General features: G+C 37.9%; 2 protein-coding genes across 2 annotated transcripts in view; one reads left to right on the top strand and one right to left on the bottom strand.

The window, feature by feature from the left end:
- Nucleotides 1-27,462, bottom strand: part of LOC134791973 (protein Lilipod) — a 37,483-nt gene that overhangs the window by 7,330 nt on the left and 2,691 nt on the right. The window contains exons 4-8 of the mRNA XM_063763067.1: nt 24,687-24,752; nt 10,691-10,843; nt 5,477-5,649; nt 1,324-1,485; nt 278-515 (exon numbers count right to left, since the gene is read on the bottom strand). Of these exons, the coding sequence (XP_063619137.1) occupies nt 278-515; nt 1,324-1,485; nt 5,477-5,649; nt 10,691-10,843; nt 24,687-24,752 (792 nt within the window). The remainder of the gene's footprint in view (nt 1-277; nt 516-1,323; nt 1,486-5,476; nt 5,650-10,690; nt 10,844-24,686; nt 24,753-27,462) is intronic.
- LOC134791971 (tetratricopeptide repeat protein 12-like) lies at nt 15,092-22,934 on the top strand. Its single transcript, XM_063763066.1, has 3 exons — nt 15,092-15,483; nt 19,773-20,018; nt 22,119-22,934. The coding sequence occupies exons 1-3, from the start codon at nt 15,208-15,210 to the stop codon at nt 22,329-22,331; spliced, it is 735 nt and encodes a 244-aa protein (XP_063619136.1). The 5' UTR covers nt 15,092-15,207; the 3' UTR covers nt 22,332-22,934.

Here is a 27,462-nt window from a genome sequence, read left to right as displayed (position 1 = left end):
ATGACGGTAGCACTACGTAGGAGGAAACGACGTCATTCGAAGCATGAGTTTTGGATGATTTTAGGGGGGGGGGGGTCCAAAATCGTCAAAAATCGATGACGTAATTTATGGACAGCCCCTTACTGCATTTCATTTTGCATAGGTAATTATCGGTTTGGTTTAACAAAAGAACAATGCCATTCATCGGCAGGTAATCTCTCAAGTGGATACCGACATTTTAAAACCATACGACTATACCCACGTTTCAAATCATATTGAGTAACATCGGGTGTCTCACCTAGTATCTTAGCCAGCAGCGGCATAGCAGTAGATATGGCGAGCGACACACCACACAGAGCGATGATCCGAGGTAGCGGCGTGCGTCGCGCTCGCGGCGTCACGCCCAGCGCGCGGAGGCCGAGACTCAACCCGGTCACCGACGACACGTAGAGGTAGAGGATGAGGAACGTGTCCAGCGTCGCGCCCGCCCAGCCCAGCTTCGATAGCGAGGCTATGCCTAGTGTGAATTGTTCCAACTGGAAAAAAAAAACAGTAATATGTTATCGGAGACGTAAGTTTTAATTTTTCCGGTGCATTCGCCACTAAACTTAAGATACTATCTATTTTGCTATCAGTTAATAGACTCATTTCTACAGAACCTCTTTTTCATATGGCGAAAGACTTTATCATATTCCCAAAATCAAACTATTCTCAATGGTATCTTATAAAGTGTAATTTGGGACGAATTTTTCTAAGTTGGAAGTTGACATAATGAACTAAAGTTTTAGCCAAGTTTTCGATTTTTTTTTTGTGAAACCATTACTTAAACGAAATTGGATGTTAAGTACCTACGCTTGTGAAAGATAATTGCATATGGCTATCTATACACATTAGCCTAAATGCCCTAAATAGCTTGTGGATTAGATAGGTTATCTAGATTGGATCCAAGCCGGCTTCGACAAACATTATATTCTAGACCGTATTCATTTAGATGACCTTTAGGATAAAAGTAGTTTATTTTGGTATAAATATATCACCAAAATAAGCTACACCCTGGTGTCAAAGTACCTAACATTAAAGACGCACAACAAACACAACTGACGTCACAGATTTTTTTTCTGTTGACAAAAAATAAGGATTCGAATTGTTATATGTGCGACATCTCCACCGTTCATTACATATTCAATGTGCAAGTGGTAAGTGGGTACTTTAAATAATATATCGGACAGCGAAGCGCGCAAGATAAGATATCAGAGGGCCGGGAATACCGAAGTTTGCAAATTGCGGGCATCTTTCTCTGTTACTCTAATTACGCCTTAATTGGAGTAAAAGAGCAAAACTTACCCGTGTACTCAGCGGCAGCGCCTTGATCCCGATGAGCAGCTCGAGAGTGTTCTGTATGACCATGAGCACGGTGATGGCCGTCAGCGCCAGCAGTAGCAACATCGCCAGTGGGTACACGACATTGCGTTGAAATGACGACGTCTTGCGTTTGTTCTCCACTTCCTAAGGAATAACAATGATTAAAAATGTATAACAAGACAAGATATGAGAAACGGTAAAGATTAAAAATTAACGCCCTTAGGTCTATAAATGCCGTCATAGCCTTGGAATCTCGGAAGTGGCGAGTATTTGGAATTTGGATATTTCCCATGAGTGTTCATGAGGTTCCGCCGTACACAACTGTACACAACCACTTTGGTATTATCATAGTTTTCTCTCTATCTATAATCTATATAATTGCGCTCGATTATCGGATTATTTGGGGCACTCTACGTCTTTCGTCACTATTTTGATATTTTCATGTCTCGAATAAGGCAGAATTATAAAGTTGCGTGTCAAGTTAGTCAACAGCGGTCGGACCGCTCATGTAAAAAACATTTTCATTCCCTTGTTTGTCTACAGATGACAACAAATCGCAACAAATGCAGGGCATGCACCTACCTAGGTAGTGGCTAGCCGTGGGCGAAGTGGGCCGTCGCCCACGGCCTCGCGCCCCAAGGGGGGCCTCGCGCGAGGCCCCTTTGGGCACAGTGATACAATGAAAGAAAAGGGCCTCGCAGATGCGACTTCGCCCACGGCTAGATTAGTTCATGCTACGCCACTGTACCTAGGTACCTATTCACCATCATAATTGTGAAAATAACCTCCCAATTTGAAACCGATCGAATCGACAATGTCCTTAGGTACAATAGCTTACTCGTCTAAATGTAAACTTAATTCCAGCGTTACTGTAGCTTATACCTATATATATATATATATATAATCTTCAAAATCTTCAAATTCTTGCTTATACCTATATATATATATATATATATAATCTTCATCTTCAAAATGTATATATATATATATATATATATATATATATATATATATATACATTTTGAAGATATGAGAGTAATATTTTCATAACATTCAACTTCATGTGTTATGTCATGGAATGCCAAGAGGCATGATTTTCTTACAGAATGGCGAATAGCCTTTGTAAGATAAAACATGAGTGGGTATTGTGGGTATATTTCTTTAAGAATATTAATAGGATGAATGTAATAAACAACTGACGCTTGTTGTGTGTTTATGTAAAAATGAAATGTATTGTTTTTGCGTATTTTATGCAACTGTTTTAATTTAATGAAAAACATTCATTTGATAGGTTATGGCGTCAGCTGGGAAAGCTTAAGACGCTGGTTCGTATCCGGCAGTGGCAGATTTGGCGTTTTTGCCGCCCTAGGCCCCAGGCCCTATAGCCGCCCCTTCCGCAGCACCCATCATATTGACTACATTTTAAGTTATTTGATAATAATTTTTAGCCGCCCTAGGCCCGGGCCTACTGGGCCTTAGGGCAAATCCGCCACTGGTATCCGGTCTCAGCCACTGGACGCTTTGTCACTCTTTCTTTAGTATATGACATCTATTTTCCCTACTAATATTGTAAAATAAATACGAAAGTGCCTTAAACCACACAATTTAGAACAAATTGTTATCCTGGAGATAGTTTGAGGCGAAGGGAAGGACATAAAGGATAGTTTTATCAATCATCATCATCATTCCACGCAGATGAAGTCGCGGACAGAAGCTAGTATCGACTTCACTGGTGACCGAAGAGCTGGCAGCTTTCTCGCACAACTTATTAGCATCGCAATACAGCGGGGAAATGCTGCTAGCGTCCTCGGCACCATGTCAAAGGGGCCCAATTTCTTAGATGTATTTTAATTTTATTTAGTATTCGTTTTTAGTTTTATTTTATAGATAAGTTAGCTAGTATTAGTTTATAAAAACAATAAATTATTTATAAAATAACCTTGACCGCCCAGCAATTAGCCAGTACCTAAGTAATTACTGTGAAGGTAAACAATCTGTGTTTCCTTCTACCTATATTTTTCACGTCACTCGACTCTCAGAGAGAAGTCCACAATATAAATAGAAACCTACAAAACAAATCCAGAACATGTTTATATGCACACTGAGTTATCACATTCGCAATGGTCGGTGCACGCTTTGACTGATAACTGTCTTGTTGTACTACAAACGAAAACGCGCCGAATATTACACCTTACCTGAAAGCATTAAGGTTTATAATAGATTGGTGGCGTTGTAGGTGTCACTTAGATCTAATTATAGTGCAAGTCAGTGCTAACTGCTAACTAACCATAGGTTACCGACCTCGACGTTTTCACTCGGTTTAGTTGACAAGTTGTTACATTTTATGGACTTGGACAAAGCAGACCGGCGTTTCTCGGCAGTGTCGTTGCGACGGTTCAATAGAAATTCATTAAACATCATAGAGCCAGTCCAAGCTATATCTTGGTAAATGACAGAGTGTGGAAGTGTTATCATAAACGACAAATTCCTATTACAATACCTATGACGTTTATATTTGGACGGACTTTGCAATGATAAAGTGTCAAAGTGCAGAATTAGCTTAGACTGACTATTTTTTATCTTTCCCGCAATAATCGAATGACAGAGAATGAGATAGACGAATTTTAAAGTACGGATTTGGTAGCTGAATGTCAAACAATAGTAGTCCAAGGGCAATGTCAGTGATATAACGACCCAATTCTGTGATTGGAGTCCTTAATTCTAAAACGACCCATGTCTCAATGATATCATACTGACTGTGGTCATATTAAAGTTAACAGACTCAATTAAAAGTGTGACGTATATTGCGTTAACGTGCGATATATATTGTAGGATGGTATTGAGTCAATTATTGACTGAGTAAACTGAGTTGCCTAAGATTTTGCCTGCATAAAATGTTCTGTAATCTCTAAAACTAAGAAATACATACATATTTTAATATCGTATCAGTTTCATTGAGTATTTTCACAGTCAGAAAAAGATTTAATTCCATAATGAAATGGACTTTCCGCACAAGTAGCCTAAAGGCAGGATTCCACCAGTGTGCGGCACTGTGTGGCACAAGCATATTCAGTACAATAATGCTTGTGCCGCACACTACGATTTTAAGCTAATAAATACTGCTCTAAAACAAACTCGCCAAAACAAATATAAATGGTAAATATATATCCCGTTTTCAATAGTATTTATTTATAATATTTAAAGTAATGTTCAAATATTTGCGGTAGACACAGGATAATAAATCTGTACCTATTAATAATAGTCATATTTAACATACATACACTTAATGGAATACAAACTATATAAATAATATATTAAGTAGATAAGTAAATGTTTGATCGTAATTGTATCATTGAAGTTCGAAGACGACAGATTCCTGTGGTCTGGGTGCATTGATTTGGGTGATATAACCAGTATACAGATGTACCTAGTGCATAATTATTTTCCATCGTTTTTTCACAGAAACGTTCGTACGTATCTTGCTATTTCAGTCAGTCTCGGTACAAAAAGTACTGAGGTTGACTGAAGTAACGTGACAAATACGAACGTTTCCAAGAAAATTCGATGGAAAACAATTATGCACTACCTACATTTGTACTACACAATGTCGAATGTTGAGTTATGTTCTCAAGACACAAGATCCACCCTTGAGATCAGTCTGTTAAACTCAGTTTCTTAACCGAAGTATCGGTCTGGATACATCGGCTCCAGTGAAATTTAGCCGATTCCTCTAGAAACAAATATAAGTGATAAAAATCTACCTTGCTTATAGGGACGATTTCTTGAGCCTCTCGTTGAGACCAGCCTGCAAGGCTCCGTTCCGCAGCCGCAGCAGAGGGGTGTCTCGGGAGTCCTTCTTCACAGAGTTGACGCTCGATGACAGGTTGCAATATTGAATCTTAAGTCTAAGGAATAAAGCCTACCTTTCTCATGGCGACGATTTTCTTGAGCCTCTAGTTGAGTCCAGCCTGATGTAAGGCTCCGTTTCTCAGCCGCAGCAGCTGGGTTTCTTGGGCGTCTTTCTTTACAGAGTCGATGCTCGATGAAGAAACGTCGTCGCGATCTGGATACATCAGCTCGGGTGATATGTAGCCTTCTTGGATTTTGAGTCTTAAATCTTAGGGATAAAGCCTACCTTTCTCATGGCGACGATTTTCTTGAGCCTCTCGTTGAGACCAGCCTGTAAGGCTCCGTTTCTCAGCCGCAGCAGCGGGGTGTCTTGGGGGTCCTTCTTCACAGAGTCGATGCTCGATGATGACACGTCGCCTCGGTCTGGATACATCGGCTCGGGTGATATGTAGCCGATTCCTGTAGAAACAGAATATAAAAAAATAGTATAAACTTCACTTTACCACAACACATCAATTTTACGACTTATTTGACTTGAAATCTCAGAAGAACCATATTCTATTATAAAGACTCAATAAGTTGTAAATTCAGACTAAAATGATTGGAAATTTCCATACGTTACCCATTTACATTGCTCTCGAGTGTACGAGTGTTGTCGGGACTTAGTACTCGAAATTAGTACCGTTTATTTTAAATTTGAGCTAGGTACCCTTCGCACGGGTAAACCGTGGGTAAACCTTAACAAATTATACACCTAAACCTTCCTCAAAAATCCCTCTATTGATAGATGAAAACCGCATGAAAATCCGTTCAGTAGTTTTTAGGGTTCCGTACCCAAAGGGTAAAACGGGACCCTATTACTAAGACTTCGCTGTCCGTCCGTCCGTCCGTCCGTCCGTCTGTCACCAGACTGTATCTCACGAACCGTGATAGCTAGACAGTTGAAATTTTCACAGATGATGTATTTCTGTTGCCGCTATAACAACAAATACTAAAAACAGAATAAAATAAAGATTTAAATGGGGCTCCCATACAACAAACGTGATTTTTGACCAAAGTTAAGCAACGTCGGGAGTGGTCAGTATTTGGATGGGTGACCGTTTTTTTTTTTGCTTTTTTTTTGTTTTTTTTTTTGCATTATGGTACGGAACCCTTCGTGCGCGAGTCCGACTCGCACTTGCCCGGTTTTTTTTAGTTTATCGCGAACATACACACAAACAGACAGAGGCGGCGAGGGACTTTGTTTTATTTTATAAGGTGTAGTGATATGTCTTCTAGTGGATTGAACTGCATTATTGGCTCAATCTTGTTTTGTGTTCGAGGAAACTGGTTTCAAAGGTATATTTTTTGACTCAATAATAATAGGTACTTAGGTATTATTAATTATAGAAGCTTCTTGACCTGTTCAGGTAAGAGAACGCATTAAAGTACGACTACGCGAAACCCAAATAAAACACTCTTATATACGAATTGATTTTTGTCAATTATGAATTGACCCTTAATACTAGGGTGACTGCTATAGTTATTGGCCAGTATATAGATAATTGGTCGCTCTTAATAATAAGGTTTCAATTGGCTTGTTTCTTTCTGATTTGTAAGGAGTGACCAATTACTATAATAACTCCACGGCCGATTCGGCCACGGCGACTGCTATCAACTCCGTTGCTGTCTCTGGTGTGCTCGCATGTGGCTGACGTAGCCTATCTTGTTACTAAAAGTTCGCGAACATTGCGGGCATGTCAGCACACCATTTGTGTAATTATAAATATTATAATGTATTGCCACAGGTGGTCTGGCTTTTACTTCGCCGCGCTTGGCATCCAGCTCTATTAAGCGCCGTCGCGATTCAAAATCTGTTACTTTGGCATTTATTGCCCAATTAGCCAATTACTATATACTGGCCATTAACTTATAGCAGTCACCCACATATATGAAGCTATCAGTTACACGGTAGGTCTTAGCTTCATATATGTAAGGGTCAATTCATACCTGTCAAAAGACTATACAACTTGTTTACTCGTGTGTTAGTCCAATCAACAGCGCCTAAACATGTCATACATGACGTAAAGCTGAAAACAAACAGCGGGTGAACGCAAACCCCATTGTTTGTAAACGTCGCTATTGTTCGCGAGTGTGATCGGTCGTTGTAATCTTGGAGTACAACTGCCTTTGTACATTCAGCTGTAAAATTCTGAAACATTCCTCCATACAAAAATGGATCTCCCTAATGAAGTTCTCTGCAGCTGACTGTACATCGATTGAAATAATATCTGATAGGACAAGGTTCTATAATATTTTACTAAACTCTATAATGATGTAGAGTATTGTAGAGCTACTAATTATAACTTATTATTACATGTCAGATATCTTAAGTATATTAAAAAACGGGTCACTCACGTATTTTAAGTCGAAAAACGCTCGACATGTTTCACTCCGTACCGAGCGTTTTTCGACTTAAAATACGTGAGGGACCCGTTTTTTAATATATTTAATATGTCTGTGTCTCACGGAAGTTTTGTTATGTCAGATATCACTTATACATATGTATGTAAATGTATGTTATTGCGAAGAGACGACTATTTTACCGCACTGGCGAAGTAAGTATGTACGTACAGTAGATATTTATTTTAACTAATAGTTCGATATCCTTCTCGTTAAATAGTTTAATTTTCTTATTATGATGTGCAAAGTGTATATCTACAATTTATAACAGTTATATATTTTTACTTATTTCGCGTATTCGCTGATAGGGCTATTACCTATGTGTATTGAGATAGTATCAAGATAACATCAAGCAACATTGCATTCTCTTATATTTTGACATATTTTGATTGGCTCTCTAGATCTAAAACGCATAAGAAAAACATGTTTATTGACTAAGTGCAAATATCAAAACGCTTTAACGAAATGACGTGGAAGCTATGTTAGATATAACAACAGATTTAGTCGGTATATGAAGGTCAGGTGCGATGCGAAGGTCGCAGCGATCACGCGTATGAGCAGAAAAACTGCGGATATCATGCCGTGTACAACTCTGTATCTTTAGGTATTTAAATGAAGGTAAACAAAATCTACCCTCAACTGACTTAAGGAGCCATTTGAGGGTAGATGAAAACATTGTTTTTTTTTCATTAGCCTGTTGTATTAGTGTCTAATTACATGATCAAATATGAATGTAGGTTAAAGTTAGGCCGTTCAGTGACAGGTCCAGGCGATTTTGTATTTAGTTGGTTAACCAATAAATGTTATAACTACCCGAAAATGTACAAATTGTTTAAGTACTTTTATTTAAATACCTAAAGATACAGACTATATGTATGTCCCTTTGATTGCTTTTGAGAGCTTACAAATGTACAAGACCGCTGGCGATCACCACACATAGGCGCAACAGTATTGGTATGGGATTTGTATTAGTTGCGTCCACGTTTAGTATCTGTGTGCCTAGCCAACATGCCAATCGTTTGCGCCGTAGCGAACGAAACGCTAATGTGTTTCTGTCGCACTAATATGGAAGTGTGATAGAGACAGATGACCGTTTCGTTCACTACGGCGCAAACGATTGGCATTTTGGCTAGGCCATTTGTCCTCATGTAAAATAAAATAAAAATATCTACGAAAATTGAGTTCTAGGGATAAAAGCTGTTAGGGATAAATACATATAAGGTCACGCTCTACTCGAAATTATGCTGGTGTCTTTTTAGTAATTTGGCCAAAAAGCCACCTTACACCACTCAGGTTTCAATTAATTTCAATTAGACCGCTCTTAATTCTTGACCTGAACGTTCAATTCGCTGAGCTGGTTCAGTGAAAAGAATTAAGCGCAGTTCCGGCGTTTGTCTTTTAACAATTTACAAAACATTGAACAGATTTGAATCCTTTTCTAGGAGACAAATAAAAGACCCCACCACTCGTCATCATGCAATGCTCTTCGGATGGAAACGTTTGGTCGTAACCAAATTAAGATAGCAGAAATTGAACCTATATTTATACAATACCATTCCACACTCAATGCCGCAACGAATGCGTTGTTGAAAATCTATGAAGACCACGGTCCAACTCTATTGATACATGCCACTGTAGTTTACATGTGTAATTCGTTCTACCCGCCTACTCTTGATTCCGAATAAAAACTATTTTAATATTTCCCGCTTCATGTACGTAACCACAAGTACCGGCCAAAAATAGGTATATCACCTTTAGGTTTTTACGGCAAACCATTTTAGAGTTCCGTAGTCAACTAGAAACCCTGAAAGGTTTCTAGTACTACGGAACTCTAAAATGGTTTGCCGTAAAAACCTGAAGGTGATATATTTTTGGCCGGTACTGTAGGTAACATTTTATGTGCATTGTAATTTGGCAATCTATTTTTAGCGAATGTAGATTGGTATATTTCAGCTGCCACGCCACTAATATTATTCAATCAAATGTGGTGTGCCCCTCCAGAGCTGTCAAACCATTTTGAATCTTATTTACCAGACTTAAGTATTTATCACTATGTTACTGCTCTGTAGATTTTGCAGTGCGTGTTCTACTGGTGTTAAATAGATAAACTGCACAAAGTGATCATGTACAAATTACTAGCTTTTCCTTAAACTAGCGCTTCTGCATAATGAACACTTTTTTCGTGCCAGCACCCGCGCCTTTTAATCGATATTCAGTATCAAAAAGGTTTGATTAATTAGTTATCATAGTTAATTATTATCGAAGGTTGCAGCGACGTAGACTCCGGCGACCATGTTAAGTTTACTCAGCTTGGGAGTAGATACATATTCCGTAGGAGAGCCATAAATAACTTAGCGTGGTCTGACTCTGCCACACAATTTAAATTCTACGTTCTGTTTATTAACCTAATTTAGTGTCCCAGTGCCGGGCAACAGCCACCCCTCGTTTCCTCCACTCGACCCTGTCATTTGTACTTTCCCACCAGTCTGGGTTGAAAGAATTCAAATCATCCCACCATCTCCTTTTCGGTCTGCCTACACCATCTTAGTGTTCCGTGGGTCCCACTCGGTTTTTTAATTCTGTGCTATAATCCTAAAATTAGTCTTTAGAATAACGGAACTCATACAGCTGTCAATATTTTAATAAAGTCACTAATGCTAACACATTAGTTATGCATCAGCATCCATGTGCTATTAATAATCACGAATGTAATTACTTGCAAGATTTATGGAGTGCGTGCATTTGTTCGGATTAGCGTGACTGTGTGTACCGGTTCTTCGTCATCGGACACAGGTAGTTTTGATATATTGAAATTGTATAGTTTAAAGGAAGTATACTATATTTTGGCCTTCGACTGTCTAAATTATGTTTAAATGCAAACGGTATAATTACAATGTATTAAGTATCAAATATTGAAGCTAATGGAGGCCTAACGTTCCTTTCATCCGAAAGCGGCCACCATTCCGTTAACATTTAGTTTACGCCCTCCTGCCATCACATTTTAGCTTGGCCTCCACTCCAAAACAAATGGTATAAACCCCGTTAAAATACCACATACCTGATGAAACAGCGTTGTTCATCCTCCGCCTGACGGTCTCCTCCTCGAAGGAGTATACGTAGTACTCCTCATTGAGGTCTTGGAGGAACTGGGGCTTCACCAGCACTCCGCCGACCACGCCGAATAGATGTACGAAGCCGAGAGGGGTGAACACTGAAAACGAATACTTGGTTAGGTTTTGTACTAGAAAACCAAAACTTACTGCTTATAAATATACTTATATCCAGAGTTCGGACAATTTATCGCAAAAATAAAATTGTATATATGGAACATGATCCAATTTTTTTAGCAATTTTGAACTGCAGTTTTTGAGTATAATCTGGAAATTTTATAAAGATACTGTGTACATAATATGAGTTTAATAAATCTTGTCCTATTTTGAGATATAAATCTCAAAATAGGACATCACTGCTTATATCCTAACACATTCAAAAGGCAAATCTAGTATTTTTCCATGATTTTGGCAGTACACCTGCAGCCCACTAGATGGTAAGCTGTTAGCCAATGGACGCTTGCAAATACAGGGATCGCCCACCCTTTAATAACTAATCAGTCTAGTCTACGACTTTTTTGAGGGGCAGGCGTTTGCATACGGTAGTCTTTCATGTTGCCATTCCTTACCACACGCTCCTAAAAAGGTTAGTATACCTACATGGAGTGAAGTTAAAGCCTCAACGACCTTTGTTCATAAGCCATCGTTTTGGATACACATGGTTACTTTTGTGCAACCTTAGCAAATACTTAATTAATTATGATAAATAATCAATACTTAAAATAATTCACATTTAATAGTTGTTTTTATACGTATCTTCATGTGTAATGTAAGCATTGGCATTGATTAGTTATCATATTATCTACTATTTAAATAAAACCCAGTCACGTTTTCATCGGTTACGACACATCACATGCACTTATCGGTTGTATCTGTATCCTTTTATGGTTAATTGATATGCCGTTTGTCGGTACTTAGGTAGGTTTCGGTTTCAATGACCCACTGTGATGTTGATAATCTATTATAGTACGGTTACCATCAGTTTGTCACTGACATAAACGCCGTCGAGAACGTAATTTACTTTCTATACATCTCGCTCGCACTCGCATATTAGTGCAAACGGGATGTATAGAAAGTAAATTACGTTCTCGACGGCGTTTATGTCAGTGACAAACTGATGATAACCGTACAGAAATAGTAGAGTGACGAGCGCATATAGTAATCAGTCGGGTTTCAAACTGATGCTGTTTCCGAAAACAGTACAGAGTGAGGGTGCGCCACCATACTTAGTCGTACATTTTTATTCTGATTTTCAAAAAAGAGGTGGTTCTGTATGAAATCCATAAGCGGGGTCAACGTTTTCAAAATGTTTAGTAGTTAAGTCTGTACACAACAATCCAAACGGGCAATTCAAAACCAACAAGATTGTGTAGTATAAAAACTCAGTACTTAATAAATCACCAGTAAATAATAATAACCTTATCGATTATAAACTTTCTCGAAATTATTCCGGCTCGATTGCTAATAGCAGTAATAATCCGATCCGGTTCTTAAACCTTTTTACATCACTAGCGTATACTTCGATAAAAAAGTTATCTTGACAACCGTTGCTAAGCGCTGTTTTGTCAGTATTGAGCTATCAACAAAGCGATTGATAAATAAACAGAAAGAGATATTAAACCCGCAATAATGAGTTTAAATAAAATTTTATCGAATCCAGCCTTGAAAGATAAGAAGGAAATGGAGTTGAACGAAGAATGGAACAACTTCGTGAAGAGAATAGGGGAGGTGTCAGGTCTTGTGAAGGATATGGCGAGCGGAGACAAGGCGAAAGCTGATGCTGCAGCCACGCTAGCCGACCAGTACCTTCAGGGGAAGGTTATTGTTGATGAAGACGTGGAGATGAAGGTCAAGTGTGATCGTACTGTGATTAATAAAAAGGCGTTTCGGAGTATGCAGAATGAGGTGTGTATGCAAACATAGGTAGGTAAACCGATAACTGAGGCCCAGTTTAAACTTATCAAGTGGTATTTGAGGAGTCTCTAGTAAAAACACGAGCACGCGTGTACTTCATTTTAAGACATTTAGATTAAATAGGTAAGTAATTTTTCAGCACGCCAGCTCGTAAAGGTTCACTCTGTATGTACCTACTTCAAGAGAGTTGCATTTTATCCACATGTGTGACAAAGTAATCTGATGCAAATTTTGAATTGTTTACTCATGTTGGCTGATAAAGTTGACTTTTAAGTGATGATTTTAAATGATAAATATTTAATAACGTTCATTAGAATTGGATTTGTAATGTTTTACAGTTAGTATTTCCTTGTGGTTAAAAATTGTGTGTTTCACTCTTGAAACCCTCGCAACGAATCTTTCGCTTTCTCGAATATCAATATTAGCACGAGGGGTTAAACAACAACTTTGCCCCCTTTTAAAACAAATAACTATTACATACGCTGTTTAGAAACGCATATACAAAGCATGGCATTAAGTTCTAAAAATATCTGCATAAACAGAAAGCTATTTGTGTTCGTGACTATATTGCAACATTTGCAACTTCACTCATGCAAAAAAATGTGATATTTAAAATTATTTACGACGTAAAGTAAATGTATTTTAGTGTGACGATTTCTAGAAGCTAAAAAATTCACCTTATCTTATGCACATGTAAATATATTTATTTATTTATTTAATCTTTATTGCACAAAAGAAAACCTTATAGTACAAAAGGCGGACTTAATGCCATAAGGCATTCTCTACCAGTCAACCTTAAGGCTAAGCAGGGAGATTGTGAGCGGTGCTACAATTACAACAGCAAAAACAATCAATAAATTACGAATAACATATTAATTACCTATACAAATATACTATACACATATACTAAGTAGATTAGCCAATAATATGCATGAATTTTATTTACTACAATCACGAGCAATGTATTTTCAAATCAATTGAAACAAATATTATAGAGAAATGTGAATAGGCAACCAACGACGGGTACGCATTATGTAAGTTACAATTACTCGAAATTATTAGAATTTTTAGATAAGTCAGTCGAAGAAAACGTCAGCGATTTCTAAAGGTGCGACACAAGATTACAGAATTACCCTTATCTATTCTATACCCGTTTTGAGCTCTTGTGAAATTACATTAGGTGTCAGCTCTTGTGATTCAATCTGGACCTACTGGTACATTTACAGGCTTAGTACATTTTTAATAACATCTCTTGAATGTGTCTGACAGCAGAAGTAGGTATGCGGGTGAGGTATTCAAAATTACCTGCACACACTCTTAAGGCTTCGTTTCCACCAGAGATGTGCGTACAGCTGTCAATATTTTAATAAAGTCACTAATGCTAACACATTAGTTATGCATCAGCATCCATGTGCTATTAATAATCACGAATGTAATTACTTGCAAGATTTATGGAGTGCGTGCATTTGTTCGGATTAGCGTGACTGTGTGTACCGGTTCTTCGTCATCGGACACAGGTAGTTTTGATATATTGAAATTGTATAGTTTAAAGGAAGTATACTATATTTTGGCCTTCGCACATGGTTACTTTTGTGCAACCTTAGCAAATACTTAATTAATTATGATAAATAATCAATACTTAAAATAATTCACATTTAATAGTTGTTTTTATACGTATCTTCATGTGTAATGTAAGCATTGGCATTGATTAGTTATCATATTATCTACTATTTAAATAAAACCCAGTCACGTTTTCATCGGTTACGACACATCACATGCACTTATCGGTTGTATCTGTATCCTTTTATGGTTAATTGATATGCCGTTTGTCGGTACTTAGGTAGGTTTCGGTTTCAATGACCCACTGTGATGTTGATAATCTATTATAGTACGGTTACCATCAGTTTGTCACTGACATAAACGCCGTCGAGAACGTAATTTACTTTCTATACATCTCGCTCGCACTCGCATATTAGTGCAAACGGGATGTATAGAAAGTAAATTACGTTCTCGACGGCGTTTATGTCAGTGACAAACTGATGATAACCGTACAGAAATAGTAGAGTGACGAGCGCATATAGTAATCAGTCGGGTTTCAAACTGATGCTGTTTCCGAAAACAGTACAGAGTGAGGGTGCGCCACCATACTTAGTCGTACATTTTTATTCTGATTTTCAAAAAAGAGGTGGTTCTGTATGAAATCCATAAGCGGGGTCAACGTTTTCAAAATGTTTAGTAGTTAAGTCTGTACACAACAATCCAAACGGGCAATTCAAAACCAACAAGATTGTGTAGTATAAAAACTCAGTACTTAATAAATCACCAGTAAATAATAATAACCTTATCGATTATAAACTTTCTCGAAATTATTCCGGCTCGATTGCTAATAGCAGTAATAATCCGATCCGGTTCTTAAACCTTTTTACATCACTAGCGTATACTTCGATAAAAAAGTTATCTTGACAACCGTTGCTAAGCGCTGTTTTGTCAGTATTGAGCTATCAACAAAGCGATTGATAAATAAACAGAAAGAGATATTAAACCCGCAATAATGAGTTTAAATAAAATTTTATCGAATCCAGCCTTGAAAGATAAGAAGGAAATGGAGTTGAACGAAGAATGGAACAACTTCGTGAAGAGAATAGGGGAGGTGTCAGGTCTTGTGAAGGATATGGCGAGCGGAGACAAGGCGAAAGCTGATGCTGCAGCCACGCTAGCCGACCAGTACCTTCAGGGGAAGGTTATTGTTGATGAAGACGTGGAGATGAAGGTCAAGTGTGATCGTACTGTGATTAATAAAAAGGCGTTTCGGAGTATGCAGAATGAGGTGTGTATGCAAACATAGGTAGGTAAACCGATAACTGAGGCCCAGTTTAAACTTATCAAGTGGTATTTGAGGAGTCTCTAGTAAAAACACGAGCACGCGTGTACTTCATTTTAAGACATTTAGATTAAATAGGTAAGTAATTTTTCAGCACGCCAGCTCGTAAAGGTTCACTCTGTATGTACCTACTTCAAGAGAGTTGCATTTTATCCACATGTGTGACAAAGTAATCTGATGCAAATTTTGAATTGTTTACTCATGTTGGCTGATAAAGTTGACTTTTAAGTGATGATTTTAAATGATAAATATTTAATAACGTTCATTAGAATTGGATTTGTAATGTTTTACAGTTAGTATTTCCTTGTGGTTAAAAATTGTGTGTTTCACTCTTGAAACCCTCGCAACGAATCTTTCGCTTTCTCGAATATCAATATTAGCACGAGGGGTTAAACAACAACTTTGCCCCCTTTTAAAACAAATAACTATTACATACGCTGTTTAGAAACGCATATACAAAGCATGGCATTAAGTTCTAAAAATATCTGCATAAACAGAAAGCTATTTGTGTTCGTGACTATATTGCAACATTTGCAACTTCACTCATGCAAAAAAATGTGATATTTAAAATTATTTACGACGTAAAGTAAATGTATTTTAGTGTGACGATTTCTAGAAGCTAAAAAATTCACCTTATCTTATGCACATGTAAATATATTTATTTATTTATTTAATCTTTATTGCACAAAAGAAAACCTTATAGTACAAAAGGCGGACTTAATGCCATAAGGCATTCTCTACCAGTCAACCTTAAGGCTAAGCAGGGAGATTGTGAGCGGTGCTACAATTACAACAGCAAAAACAATCAATAAATTACGAATAACATATTAATTACCTATACAAATATACTATACACATATACTAAGTAGATTAGCCAATAATATGCATGAATTTTATTTACTACAATCACGAGCAATGTATTTTCAAATCAATTGAAACAAATATTATAGAGAAATGTGAATAGGCAACCAACGACGGGTACGCATTATGTAAGTTACAATTACTCGAAATTATTAGAATTTTTAGATAAGTCAGTCGAAGAAAACGTCAGCGATTTCTAAAGGTGCGACACAAGATTACAGAATTACCCTTATCTATTCTATACCCGTTTTGAGCTCTTGTGAAATTACATTAGGTGTCAGCTCTTGTGATTCAATCTGGACCTACTGGTACATTTACAGGCTTAGTACATTTTTAATAACATCTCTTGAATGTGTCTGACAGCAGAAGTAGGTATGCGGGTGAGGTATTCAAAATTACCTGCACACACTCTTAAGGCTTCGTTTCCACCAGAGATGTGCGAGGATGCGTAACGAGAGATGTGTTTGTTAAGAAGCAATAGAATCACTTCATTTACTTATCCTCGCTCAGCGCAGCTCTAGTGGTTCTTAACAGACACATTCCTCGCTACACATCCTCGCACAGCTCTAGTGGAATAAACGCAGCCTTATTCTCTTAATAAAAAGTTTTGTATAATTATATTATTATAATTTTGAACACCTCAGCCGCTTAGTGCTGCTGAGTGTTTTCATAAACCTTCACGAACAATTGAATAACTCGAGTTATTTATTAGTGAAAGCTATTTGGCACGTGCAAAGTACATAAATAAACAACCAGATCGCCCTCGAATATCGTCCATCTATTTGATATATCGGAGCGGCCTAGGTCCTCACAAGTATCTGAAACACGCCTCTATTTTCAAGGCGCTAGAGTGCGTGTTCGGATATTTTTGAACACCTCGGCCGCTCCGATATATCTGATGGTGACTGTACACAATTAAAGAAAGCTAATTCGACACAGGTGCAGTTTCAAAATTACGACATCATAATTTTGTGCATAAAGTCCATTCGTCCGTTATACTTTTAAGCGTTATAGGACTTACAACGTTTAGGTTCTGGGGTTGCTTAATATTCTTGGCACTGCTTATCATAATCGGCGTTACGATTAAAACCTTATCATATGTTAAATTCTTGATATATTATTTAATAATATTACAGGTGTCCAGACGTTGAAAAACGAGCTGCATTAAAGATCAGAACAGACTATTATGAGAGGTCTATTTTCGAACGTTACGCAAGATCTGTAAAGAGTGTAAAGGCATCTCGGGCATCTGATATCAATACACTCTTTGTTAGTGTTCAATTAGCCAGATCGAATGTATTTATACGATGTGCTCTGATGAACACGAAATATCTCGATGATACTAACTTAGAGCTTAGCGAAGTCATTAGCGATAGCCGACGGATGCAAATTACGTTGTAATGTTGTCAAAGTTTGACTTATTAGCCGCCCATTAATTATTAGGTAAAGCGGCCAAGGTGCTTAAAAATATGTGAACAAGTACTTCAACGCCTTTACAATAGAGGCGTGTTCAGATATTTGTGAGCGCCTTGGCCGCTGCTATATATCAGATGGCGACTGTACAGTCAGCTGGAATGGAAAGAATTATAACCTCTTCACGATAACGATTTTTAGAAAGATATGTAATCTCATCATAGAGGCAATCAATCTAAGAAAACTTTCTGTTAACTGGTCTGCCCATTAGGGAATTCTTACGTGTATGGAAACTATGGAAAGCCTCGAGAACCGGCTTAACGTTTTTTTATGAGCCACTAATAAGGGCCGTGTATATATGTGTATTTAGGGCCCATACAGACGGACTGCAACCCGACTGCAATTTGTATGGGAACTGCACGCCGACTGCACGCCAACTGCAACGTCCGCGTGCAGTTCCCATACAAGTTGCAGTCGGGTTGCAGTCCGTCTGTATCGCCCCTAAATCGTACTAATTATGGAGTCTTGGGTAACTAATCCACAGAAAACCAGCGCCACGGTCTGCCGCGGCATCATGCTGAGTGGGGATCCTATTTTAGCGTCCTAATCTGTTTTATGTCTGCATACTTTTCTTTTTTTTCATGTACTATGTTGTGACGTTAAAATAAATGTATTTCTTCTTCTTCTTTCTTCTAATCAATTTTAACACGAATTCTACCTGTGTACCATTACCATAGCCTCGTAAGACACACCATATAAAGTTTCCCAGTTATTAATTTCAACCTTATTCAATAAGTAAATTGGAACAAATTTCGTTTGTTTTAAACAGTAATGAAACAAAAGAAATGCTACTTTATTTGGTTCATGAAAGGTTCAAATTAGATTGCACCGAATATGTACATTGTAATGTACATTTAGTCTCACGAGGATAGTGGACATAGCATAACATAATTAGTACATATTGCAAAGAGAAAAAGCTACCAATAGTCAGTTAAGCGTCTCGATCGCTGTCAGGATTGCCAGGTCACCTAGCTGAGCTTTTAGCTCCAACAGTAGTACCTACCTAGTCCCTACAACAGTTAGCCGAGTCGAGCCGAGACTCTCTTATGAAAGATATTTTAGATAAATAGGTATATACAATAAATGCACTGTTGTATATCAATACTTGGCCATACCATATCTCATTGTAACATTATTCTCGTTCACATATATCAACTCATCATCGGCACGCTTGACATTTCTATGATGACACACAGATCGGCACGTGTATTGTCCGACATTCCCAATCTATTATTAAATACGGAATCTACCCAAATCAATAACCACCTTGTTCGCAGCATAACAACTGCGTCCATTCATATTGGCATTTGGCACAACTTTCTGTTGACTTGAATAATACATCTTGTATTTACGAGCAATGCATTTTCTGTTTTCTTGTGTATGATGTTTTCATATACCTAAAGTACACTCGAACGTAGGATATGATAGAAATTTAGGAATGCCTTGTTTAGGTAGGATAATAAGTAAGTAAGTTATAAGGGTTAGACAGTTTTTAAGAGCTGTATCTAGACATTTTCTTACCCGTACACAAGGAGATCCAGACGCGCAAATGGCATTGGTTTGGGCATATCCTCAGGAAGCCTGACATCCACCTATCCAAAGTTGCCCTGACCTGGAAGCCCGACAAACGGAAACATGGTCGCCCTACATTTACATGGCGCCGTTCCGTGGAGCAAGAGTTGGGAGTATTGGAGATTGGGTTGGGAGGAGGTTACCCAAGCTGTCCAGTACCGGAGTCGGTAAAAGAATATGATTCGAGCCCTACACCCCAGCAGTGGGTAACACGATGAAAAGGCACACTAGGCAATTCAATGCTGTTTGACGCCTGATATTTATAAAACTACGACAGATTTTTTCGGTTTGTGGCGTTAAAGATCTTAATCCATTATAGTCTCTTTCAGGGTGAAATGGACAAAGACGCATGGATGGCAGAAGTGAGCAAGGATGCTGAGATGCGTTTCCAAGACAAAAAAGTGCGCCGCGAACGCGCCGACACCCTCAAGACTCAAGCCGTAAAGGCTTTTAACCGAGGAGAGTACGAGAAAGCCCTGTCTTGCTACAATCGGGCTTTGGAGCAAGTCAGAGACAACCCTATGCTGTATTGTGATCGCGCGCTTACTAATATCAAGCTGGGGAATTTTCAAAAGGTAAATTATGTCTGATTATCTAAGTAGGTTACAAATGGGCTAAAGGCTGGAGCAATGGTGGTCTTACAAGAGAAAACCTTATCTTAATTAGACGAGTGAAGGCTAAGGATGGGGTACATTAAAATGGTATGAGTTATGACACTCTAACGACTTGTGATCAGATAAGGCGGGCTACCGACAGGCTTAAGACAAAGGTACGATACGATCAGTCAAAGAGAATTCGTGAAGGCATTATCCTATCGAAGGACAAAATGACAAGAGTACGGCCATGATGGCAGCAAATGCAAATAACAAAATAAAACAACTCATCGGTAAGAATGCTCAATCATGTGACGTCGGAAAGTTTTAAAAAATACGTTTCGTCATGGAATTATTTCGGAATAAAACAACATTGCAAACGGCAACAAAATTGGAAACTATTTCTTGTGAAAATGTTTACAAAGTTTTTGGAAACTTTCCGCAACTTTCACATCTGTAGTCAATGTGCTAATGATGCCGCTACCCAAAAAAGCCACAACACGTTAACCTAACCTATGATGGAAAATCTAAAAAAACATGTTTCTGTCTAAGTATGTAACTTTAATTAGGGGTCAAGGGCACTAAGTCGTACAATATGTACATGACCTCTACAATATCAAACTTAGAAACTTCCAGAAGGCAAAGTGGAATAAAGCCGTCTACCGTCACCCCTAAGCCCCTAATCAGCTAAGTACTTAGCTAAGTAATAAGTCTACTCAAATATGTATAAGATAGCCAATGAGTCAATATTTTTATTTCAAGGTCAAAAGCAACTTTCTAAGTGACATGAAGATAGAGGATCAATCGATTTTATGATAATACGTCTATCCTACCTAATTACAAAATTAGTTGTTGCCCCAATGCCCCATTTATCTAATTAATAAAGGAAATAAATATTTACTAAAGGAAATACCTACTTATCTAAGTGAAGTTCCTGTACAGTAAATATTCTGCCTCGTCCGACTTTCAAAGAGATAAACAGATGTAAAATAATTATTATTTATTAGCATTTACGAGATGCAAGCGGTTGTGGTAGGTTAGAAACCGCATTGAATTACTATTCCTTCACTATCTAGTGTTCGTGTGTCAGTCACCGATAGTTTCTACTATTTGTGACGTTTTCAGACGAAAGTTACAACTGTATTAGGTGTAGATAAGGACGATTTCTAATTGCATCTTTACGTCAAAAGCGCCCTATTATTAACTGACCCTTTGGCTGAGAACTACACAATTATAGGTCGATCTGTTAGGCAATTGAACTTCGGACCGAATATAATTATCTTCACATTGACATTATAATATATTTAGACCAATGAATGCTCGAATGTGTCACAACACTCTAATAGATCAATACTACTGCATAGTACAGAGATACACGTACACATGATAAGCGTGCGTAATTTAATTTACTATTCTTATCCTAATATTTTGTAACTTTCTCGCAGTTGCGTGTACATAGCAATCGTTATGTCATGATAATGATAAAAAATAATCACGAACAGCGGAACAGACTAGACAAAAAAACAGATTAATTTATTAAGTATGAGACTAGTCACGCACGTTGGCACCAAATCCCTAAGAAAAACTTATGTGATGTACAGTCGTGGAATACAACGGGTGACCAGAATCTTTCGCGGTAATAAAATAGAGTCGCAAATTGGCAAATATATCGGTACGGTTGACATTTAAATTTTACTACGATAAATATGAAAGGGGGTGTCAAATGAGGAGGTACGCCCCGTTTGCCAACAGCGTACACTTCATACAAACCCGCATATTATCCTTTAATTTCTTATAAATACGTATCTCAATAATCGAACTCATTTCGATGTATGTTCTGATGTTGCGTGTTACCTACTGCGTGTAATTTCGACGTCAAATATATTGGCATCTTAAGGGGCCCACAGATTACCAGTTCGCCGGACGATATCAGCCTGTCAGTTGTTCGGAACTGTCAAATTTTGCGTTTAACTGACAGGCTGATATCGTCCGGCGAACTGGTAATCTGTGGGCCCCTTCTCCTTTGAGTCGTCCAACATATCTTTGACGCCGACTTGTACTAATCATGACTTTTGTTCAAAGGTATTCAAAGACTGCGAATGGGCCCTGAAGTTGAACGAGAACAGTTTCAAGGCGCGTCTCTACACCGCTAAAGCTCACAAAGAGTTAGAAGACACAGACAAACTGGAGGAATGCCTGGCAGAGCTGAGAGAGAAGTTCCCTCAGCATGAGGACCTGGTGCAGTACTTCTTGGAGAAGAAGAAAGGTAAACAGGAGGAGGAAGAGGATCAGTAATTTTGTTTGGAGCCAGCCCGTTAACCGTCAAGACTAAGGAATGTTCTGTAGTAAGAAAGTTAATTTTAGCCTCTACGGTTTGGGCCTTTTAAGGCTCTGCATTGTTCTTACATGGATATGAATCTAGGTTAGACTGAAGGTGACATTCCATTTCCAACTGCAGCTGCAATACTGTTCATTTTACTATGGAAATTGACAATGACAGCGACGCGTTCAGTACTGGTATAGTGCAGCTGCGGTTAGAAATGGAATGTTACCATAAGATAACTCTGCATTGATTTTGATAGCATAGACTGTGAAAGTGTTATTTTAATCCTCAAATTTTCAATGAAATTAGTTATATGACGCAAACCTACCTAAATACCCTTGCACAGTTTGTACTATCAAAATCACTGCAGAGATATCTTGGTCTAACTCCATTTATTTCCAAAACCATCGAAAGGATGCCAACTCACTTAGTCATGTTCTCATGTTTATATACCGCCTATTCGAAATATACCTAATTAGTTCTTGAATTGAATGTAATGAAAATGTTCAAAACCTAAATAAAATTGTCCTAAACCATTTTCACATGAAAGAATTCAGAAGATAATAATTATTAGATTTTTTTTATTTTTACTGATATATGACGAATGTTAATAAACTATTTGATTTGTGTTTGTATGCATTCTATTTAAATGCATTACCTAATTTACACAGGATCCTCAATATCGTGGTAATTACCTTGTGACGATATTATTAAGCTATCGTTAATTAAGTACTGAGATAACGATAAAGGATCCTGTTCAATTTTAAGGCGTATCGGATCCGGTAATGAATATAAATGCACGACAAATATGCAAGTAAAGAAATTAGTGTTGAACAAATATTAGTATACAATTGTAAATTAGTATAGTCTGTGCGAAAAGAGAAGGCGCCATACACTCCACGACTCTTCTCTTTCCGCACAGACTCTAGTCATAAAATTGACACCCAATTCGCCTCGATTTTAGCGCCAGCGACAGTACAGTTAGCAACATAAATTGCAACACCTATACGCGGTCATCGACATCCAAAAACAGGGTCAACGTGTCGCCTTGCGCCGGCGCAGTGGCAATGCCACACTGACCCACGAATCGCGATTAAATTTATCGAGTCGAACCTATGACACTACATGTCGCGGGCGAGAAAGACTAGCATTTTAGGACACATGTCGCGCGTGATAAATACTAGCATTTTAGGACACATGTCGCGGGCGATAAAAACTAGCATTTCAGGACACATGTCGCGGGCGATAAAAACTAGCATTTTAGGATACATGTCGCGCGTGATAAAGATGTTTTTTTACTCATACACAACCTACAGTAGATACGCAACTTTCACACATTGGAACATATCGACCAGTGGAGAGATGTTTATTTTACAATGGGTTATACTCTGTGTTTCTCTTGTTAACCCTTTGAACGCCATTGTACTGCTTTACTTTACTTATATTTTCGCCCAGCAATATTATAGTTACTTTACCAAAGTAAGATAGAAAAAGGTAAATCAATTGAACTACATCAACAATACGCAGCGGTGACCTCTTTGAAAAATGGCTTAAGATTTCCGTCCAGCTAAACATCGAAATTTTGTCGATGGTGGTAAGTTTTTGAATATTGACTGCTTATAATTTTACTACTTAGATAAATACTTAATTTAATACTTTCATTAGTTTAAAGATTGAAGCTTTCTTAAAAGCAGCCACGACATGCAAATAGAAAGTGTTACGTTAGCGAAGAGTGCGAACACTATAATTTACTTTGTTACAAAGAGGTAAGCTTAAGCTTTTACAAAAAAAATATTGAGACTTTGGAGTAATGCTGGCAAGGCTATAAGAACCTATGAGGCTATTGTTGTCATTATTTTTAAAATTGACTATGCTGTCATATCTATTTCTATAGTTACAGTTGATATCCCTTCCTCCGCACAATCAAAAAATGTAAAATAGGTAGTTTTATTCAGACTGACATAGTCTGTCCGATTTGCTGTGGCTAAGATCAAGTATGCCATAGTAAATGTATGGCGAACTTGATCTTATAAATCAGACAGGCTATACCAGTTATATGACACAGAAAAATGTTTCTGTTCAGATTTGGACACCACGGACTTGTATCATTATAGGTATTGCGCGAAGTTTGGTCAGGAACCAAATTTTATACTAGGTATTTTTCCAAATTTCAGAGGGGCTACCGCGAAAACCGAAATTCGCAAATTGCGGGGATCTTACTCTTTTACTCCAATGAAGGCGTAATTAGAGTGACAGAGAAAAATGCCCGCAATTGACGATTTTCGGTATTGGCGGTAGCCCTACTGAGCAGATCAAAATGTACTCACCCAATAGCATCATAACACCGACGAAAGACACGCAGGAGTACAAGAATGGTAGATAAGTCCATAGATCTGCGAACAAAAAATATATCATCAAATCAAGATTAAATTAAGATTAAATTTACTTTAGATGACGAGTTTTTTTTTAATAATATGGTGGAAAGCTGGAAAGAAAAAAAACAGCAACTTATTAAATGACAGTTTAAACTTCTTTACACACTACTCGTTTATCGCACTGATGCGATCCGCGGTCCGCTATGCACGTACATTCACCAAAACGATTAGCTTAGCACCCCGCCATATATTTGTGTACCTATAGTATACATATACCAAAGGTTTGTAGCCACGTCTTAGCATTTTAATTTTTTTTAATTGTATTCAAAACTAATTGTGGTGACGTTTTTGCACTGTAAGTACATAAAATACAAGAAGTAGCGGTAACAGGGACATTGACCGATATACTGACATTCGCCTGTCGAATGTCGAACCAAGTTATTTTGGAGCCGCAATGAAAGTGATAAACGGTAAAAAATTAAAAATATACATGAGATTCGGAAGAAAAATTGTCCAAATAAACTTATACCTACTGCCAATTTATTTCTTACCTGTAGGCCTTATTATTGCGAACATAGGAAGCGAATTAAATTTATTATGTAGATGTAGAACATGGATGTTATCTATTTTCTTATCATGTGGCTATATTTAGCTTTCATTTACTTAAGTATTGTTTTCTTTCGCACAGAAATTAGTTTAAACATCGTTTAGCAAAATTTTATTACGATTTCATCCCTAGTTAAATTCGCGTTGTTTCCAGGAACCAATAATTTTTTGTCGAAATAAAGAGCACCATTTTCTTTAAATATGAAACTAAACTAATATGAAACCAAAGCGAAAATATGAAACTAAACTAAAATCAAACGTTCTATTACGGTTAATTCGCGTAAACTTTGAAGGCTTTATAAATATTTCCTTTGTTTCACAGAAAAAGCAAATATATAGCAATACAAATAGTGACATAGCGCACAAGTGTTGAATATTAAGCGCGCAGTTTGGCACTACGACTTAGCTTAGACTTAAGTCAGGAATACTGATTGCGAATAGATTAATTAGGTTTTATTTATGAGGCCAGCTGTGCCGTGTACATGTGGGCAGGCAAAGACAGTTATAGACAAAAAGACAACAGCGCAATATTCATCTATTTGCAATTTGAAAAATTTCATTATCGCGCACTGTACTTTCAACAATCGTGAATACTCATCGAGCCTATCCTAACAAACACAAACTTAACTAAGTTATGTTGTTTTATCACCTTACCTAGTTCAACATTTCCCAAACTACGGATGGGTCGCGACTCGCGAGCGAATAATAAGTGATCCCTGCAATTACTAGGAAATCTGAGTGTTACCAATAATATGTTATGCCCCCAAGACGTCCAAGAGTTGGGCCTCAAAAATGGCAGTTTTTGTTAGGTAGGTCGGAGCCCAGTCAACTTTGGGAGCCACTGACCTAGTTCCTACAGCCATCGTCGGTTTCCATCATCAGATTAGCTGGACGATCATAATATTGTCACTGGGTTTTGATCTGAACTGGACAGTACCGAGAATTTACCTCATAACCGAGTACATAACTAGAAAATCACATAGCGGTCGCACGCGAGTAGTCAAACATAATGCGTTTGCGCCCAATCAACATAACAATCTTTCCGTTTGGAATTGTCTGCTGTGAGGCGGCATCTATTATTCGTGGTTAATTGTGTGTGAAGAACGACGATTCTTGCTGAATGTTTTATACCGGTTTATGGGCTTCATCAACATATATAGGTATGAACAGAGGCTTCCATAATGCCGTCTGCCGTACTAACAGCAAGACTCAACTGGCCATCGGTGAACCCTTAGGGCCAGTTGCACCAACCACATTTGACAGACTGATCAACGTCAGCCGGCGCGCCCCGGCGCTTTACTATGAAACTTTCCATACATAAAAATTAAGCAAACTCTTTAACGATACAAACAGTTTGGTGCAACCGACCCTTAGAGCGTTATCGATCCGATATCGGATGACCTTTGGAGAAAAACAGCTGCTAGAAAATGCCCTGTGGCATCAAGTTCTTTTATTTTTGCATTAAAGCTTTCTTTTGAACAACAAACAATAATTAAATGTATAAATAATTCTTCCTTCTTTGTAATCGTATCTGACATCCGATATCGGATCGAACAATATGAATACGCTCTTATTCCCTAAATCCTGCGAGCCGTGCCCTACAAAATGTACCCACGCATTAGTTTAGAATTATACAATCCTGAATCCTACGCTAGCTTGAATAGGTATCTTAAGGAATGCCGTCAGACTGGCTAGACCTGGTGTTACGGCAATAAATATATCGAATGCAATTATTTGCTGTTTGAAAGATTTGCTAACCATACATTTACATACTTGTTAAAATATTAAGATCTACACATTGCCACAGACAAAAGTGACAAATACGCCAATAATATACCAGTACCAGTACTACTAGAGCCTGCTGAAAGTAATCGACTAATCGTCTTTCACGAGTGAAGAAAGCTTTTTCTGTTACCAAGAATTTGACCTCGCGCACGCGAACGACCACTCCCAATTTTTACGTAAAATTAAACCACACTTCCAGCTACTAACTACACTTGCAGCTAATCGCAACATAGCAACCCCAAGTTACGCAACCAACCCAATAAAGCCGAAAGGAAGGTACAAAAATACAAAACTAACGTAAAATACTACCTAAGCTGGCGGGATAAGTTCGCCTTTG

Source organism: Cydia splendana, chromosome 7 (genome assembly GCF_910591565.1).
Source record: "Cydia splendana chromosome 7, ilCydSple1.2, whole genome shotgun sequence".
Lineage (NCBI taxonomy): Eukaryota > Metazoa > Arthropoda > Insecta > Lepidoptera > Tortricidae > Cydia > Cydia splendana.
This window is presented reverse-complemented; position numbering and strand designations above follow the sequence as displayed.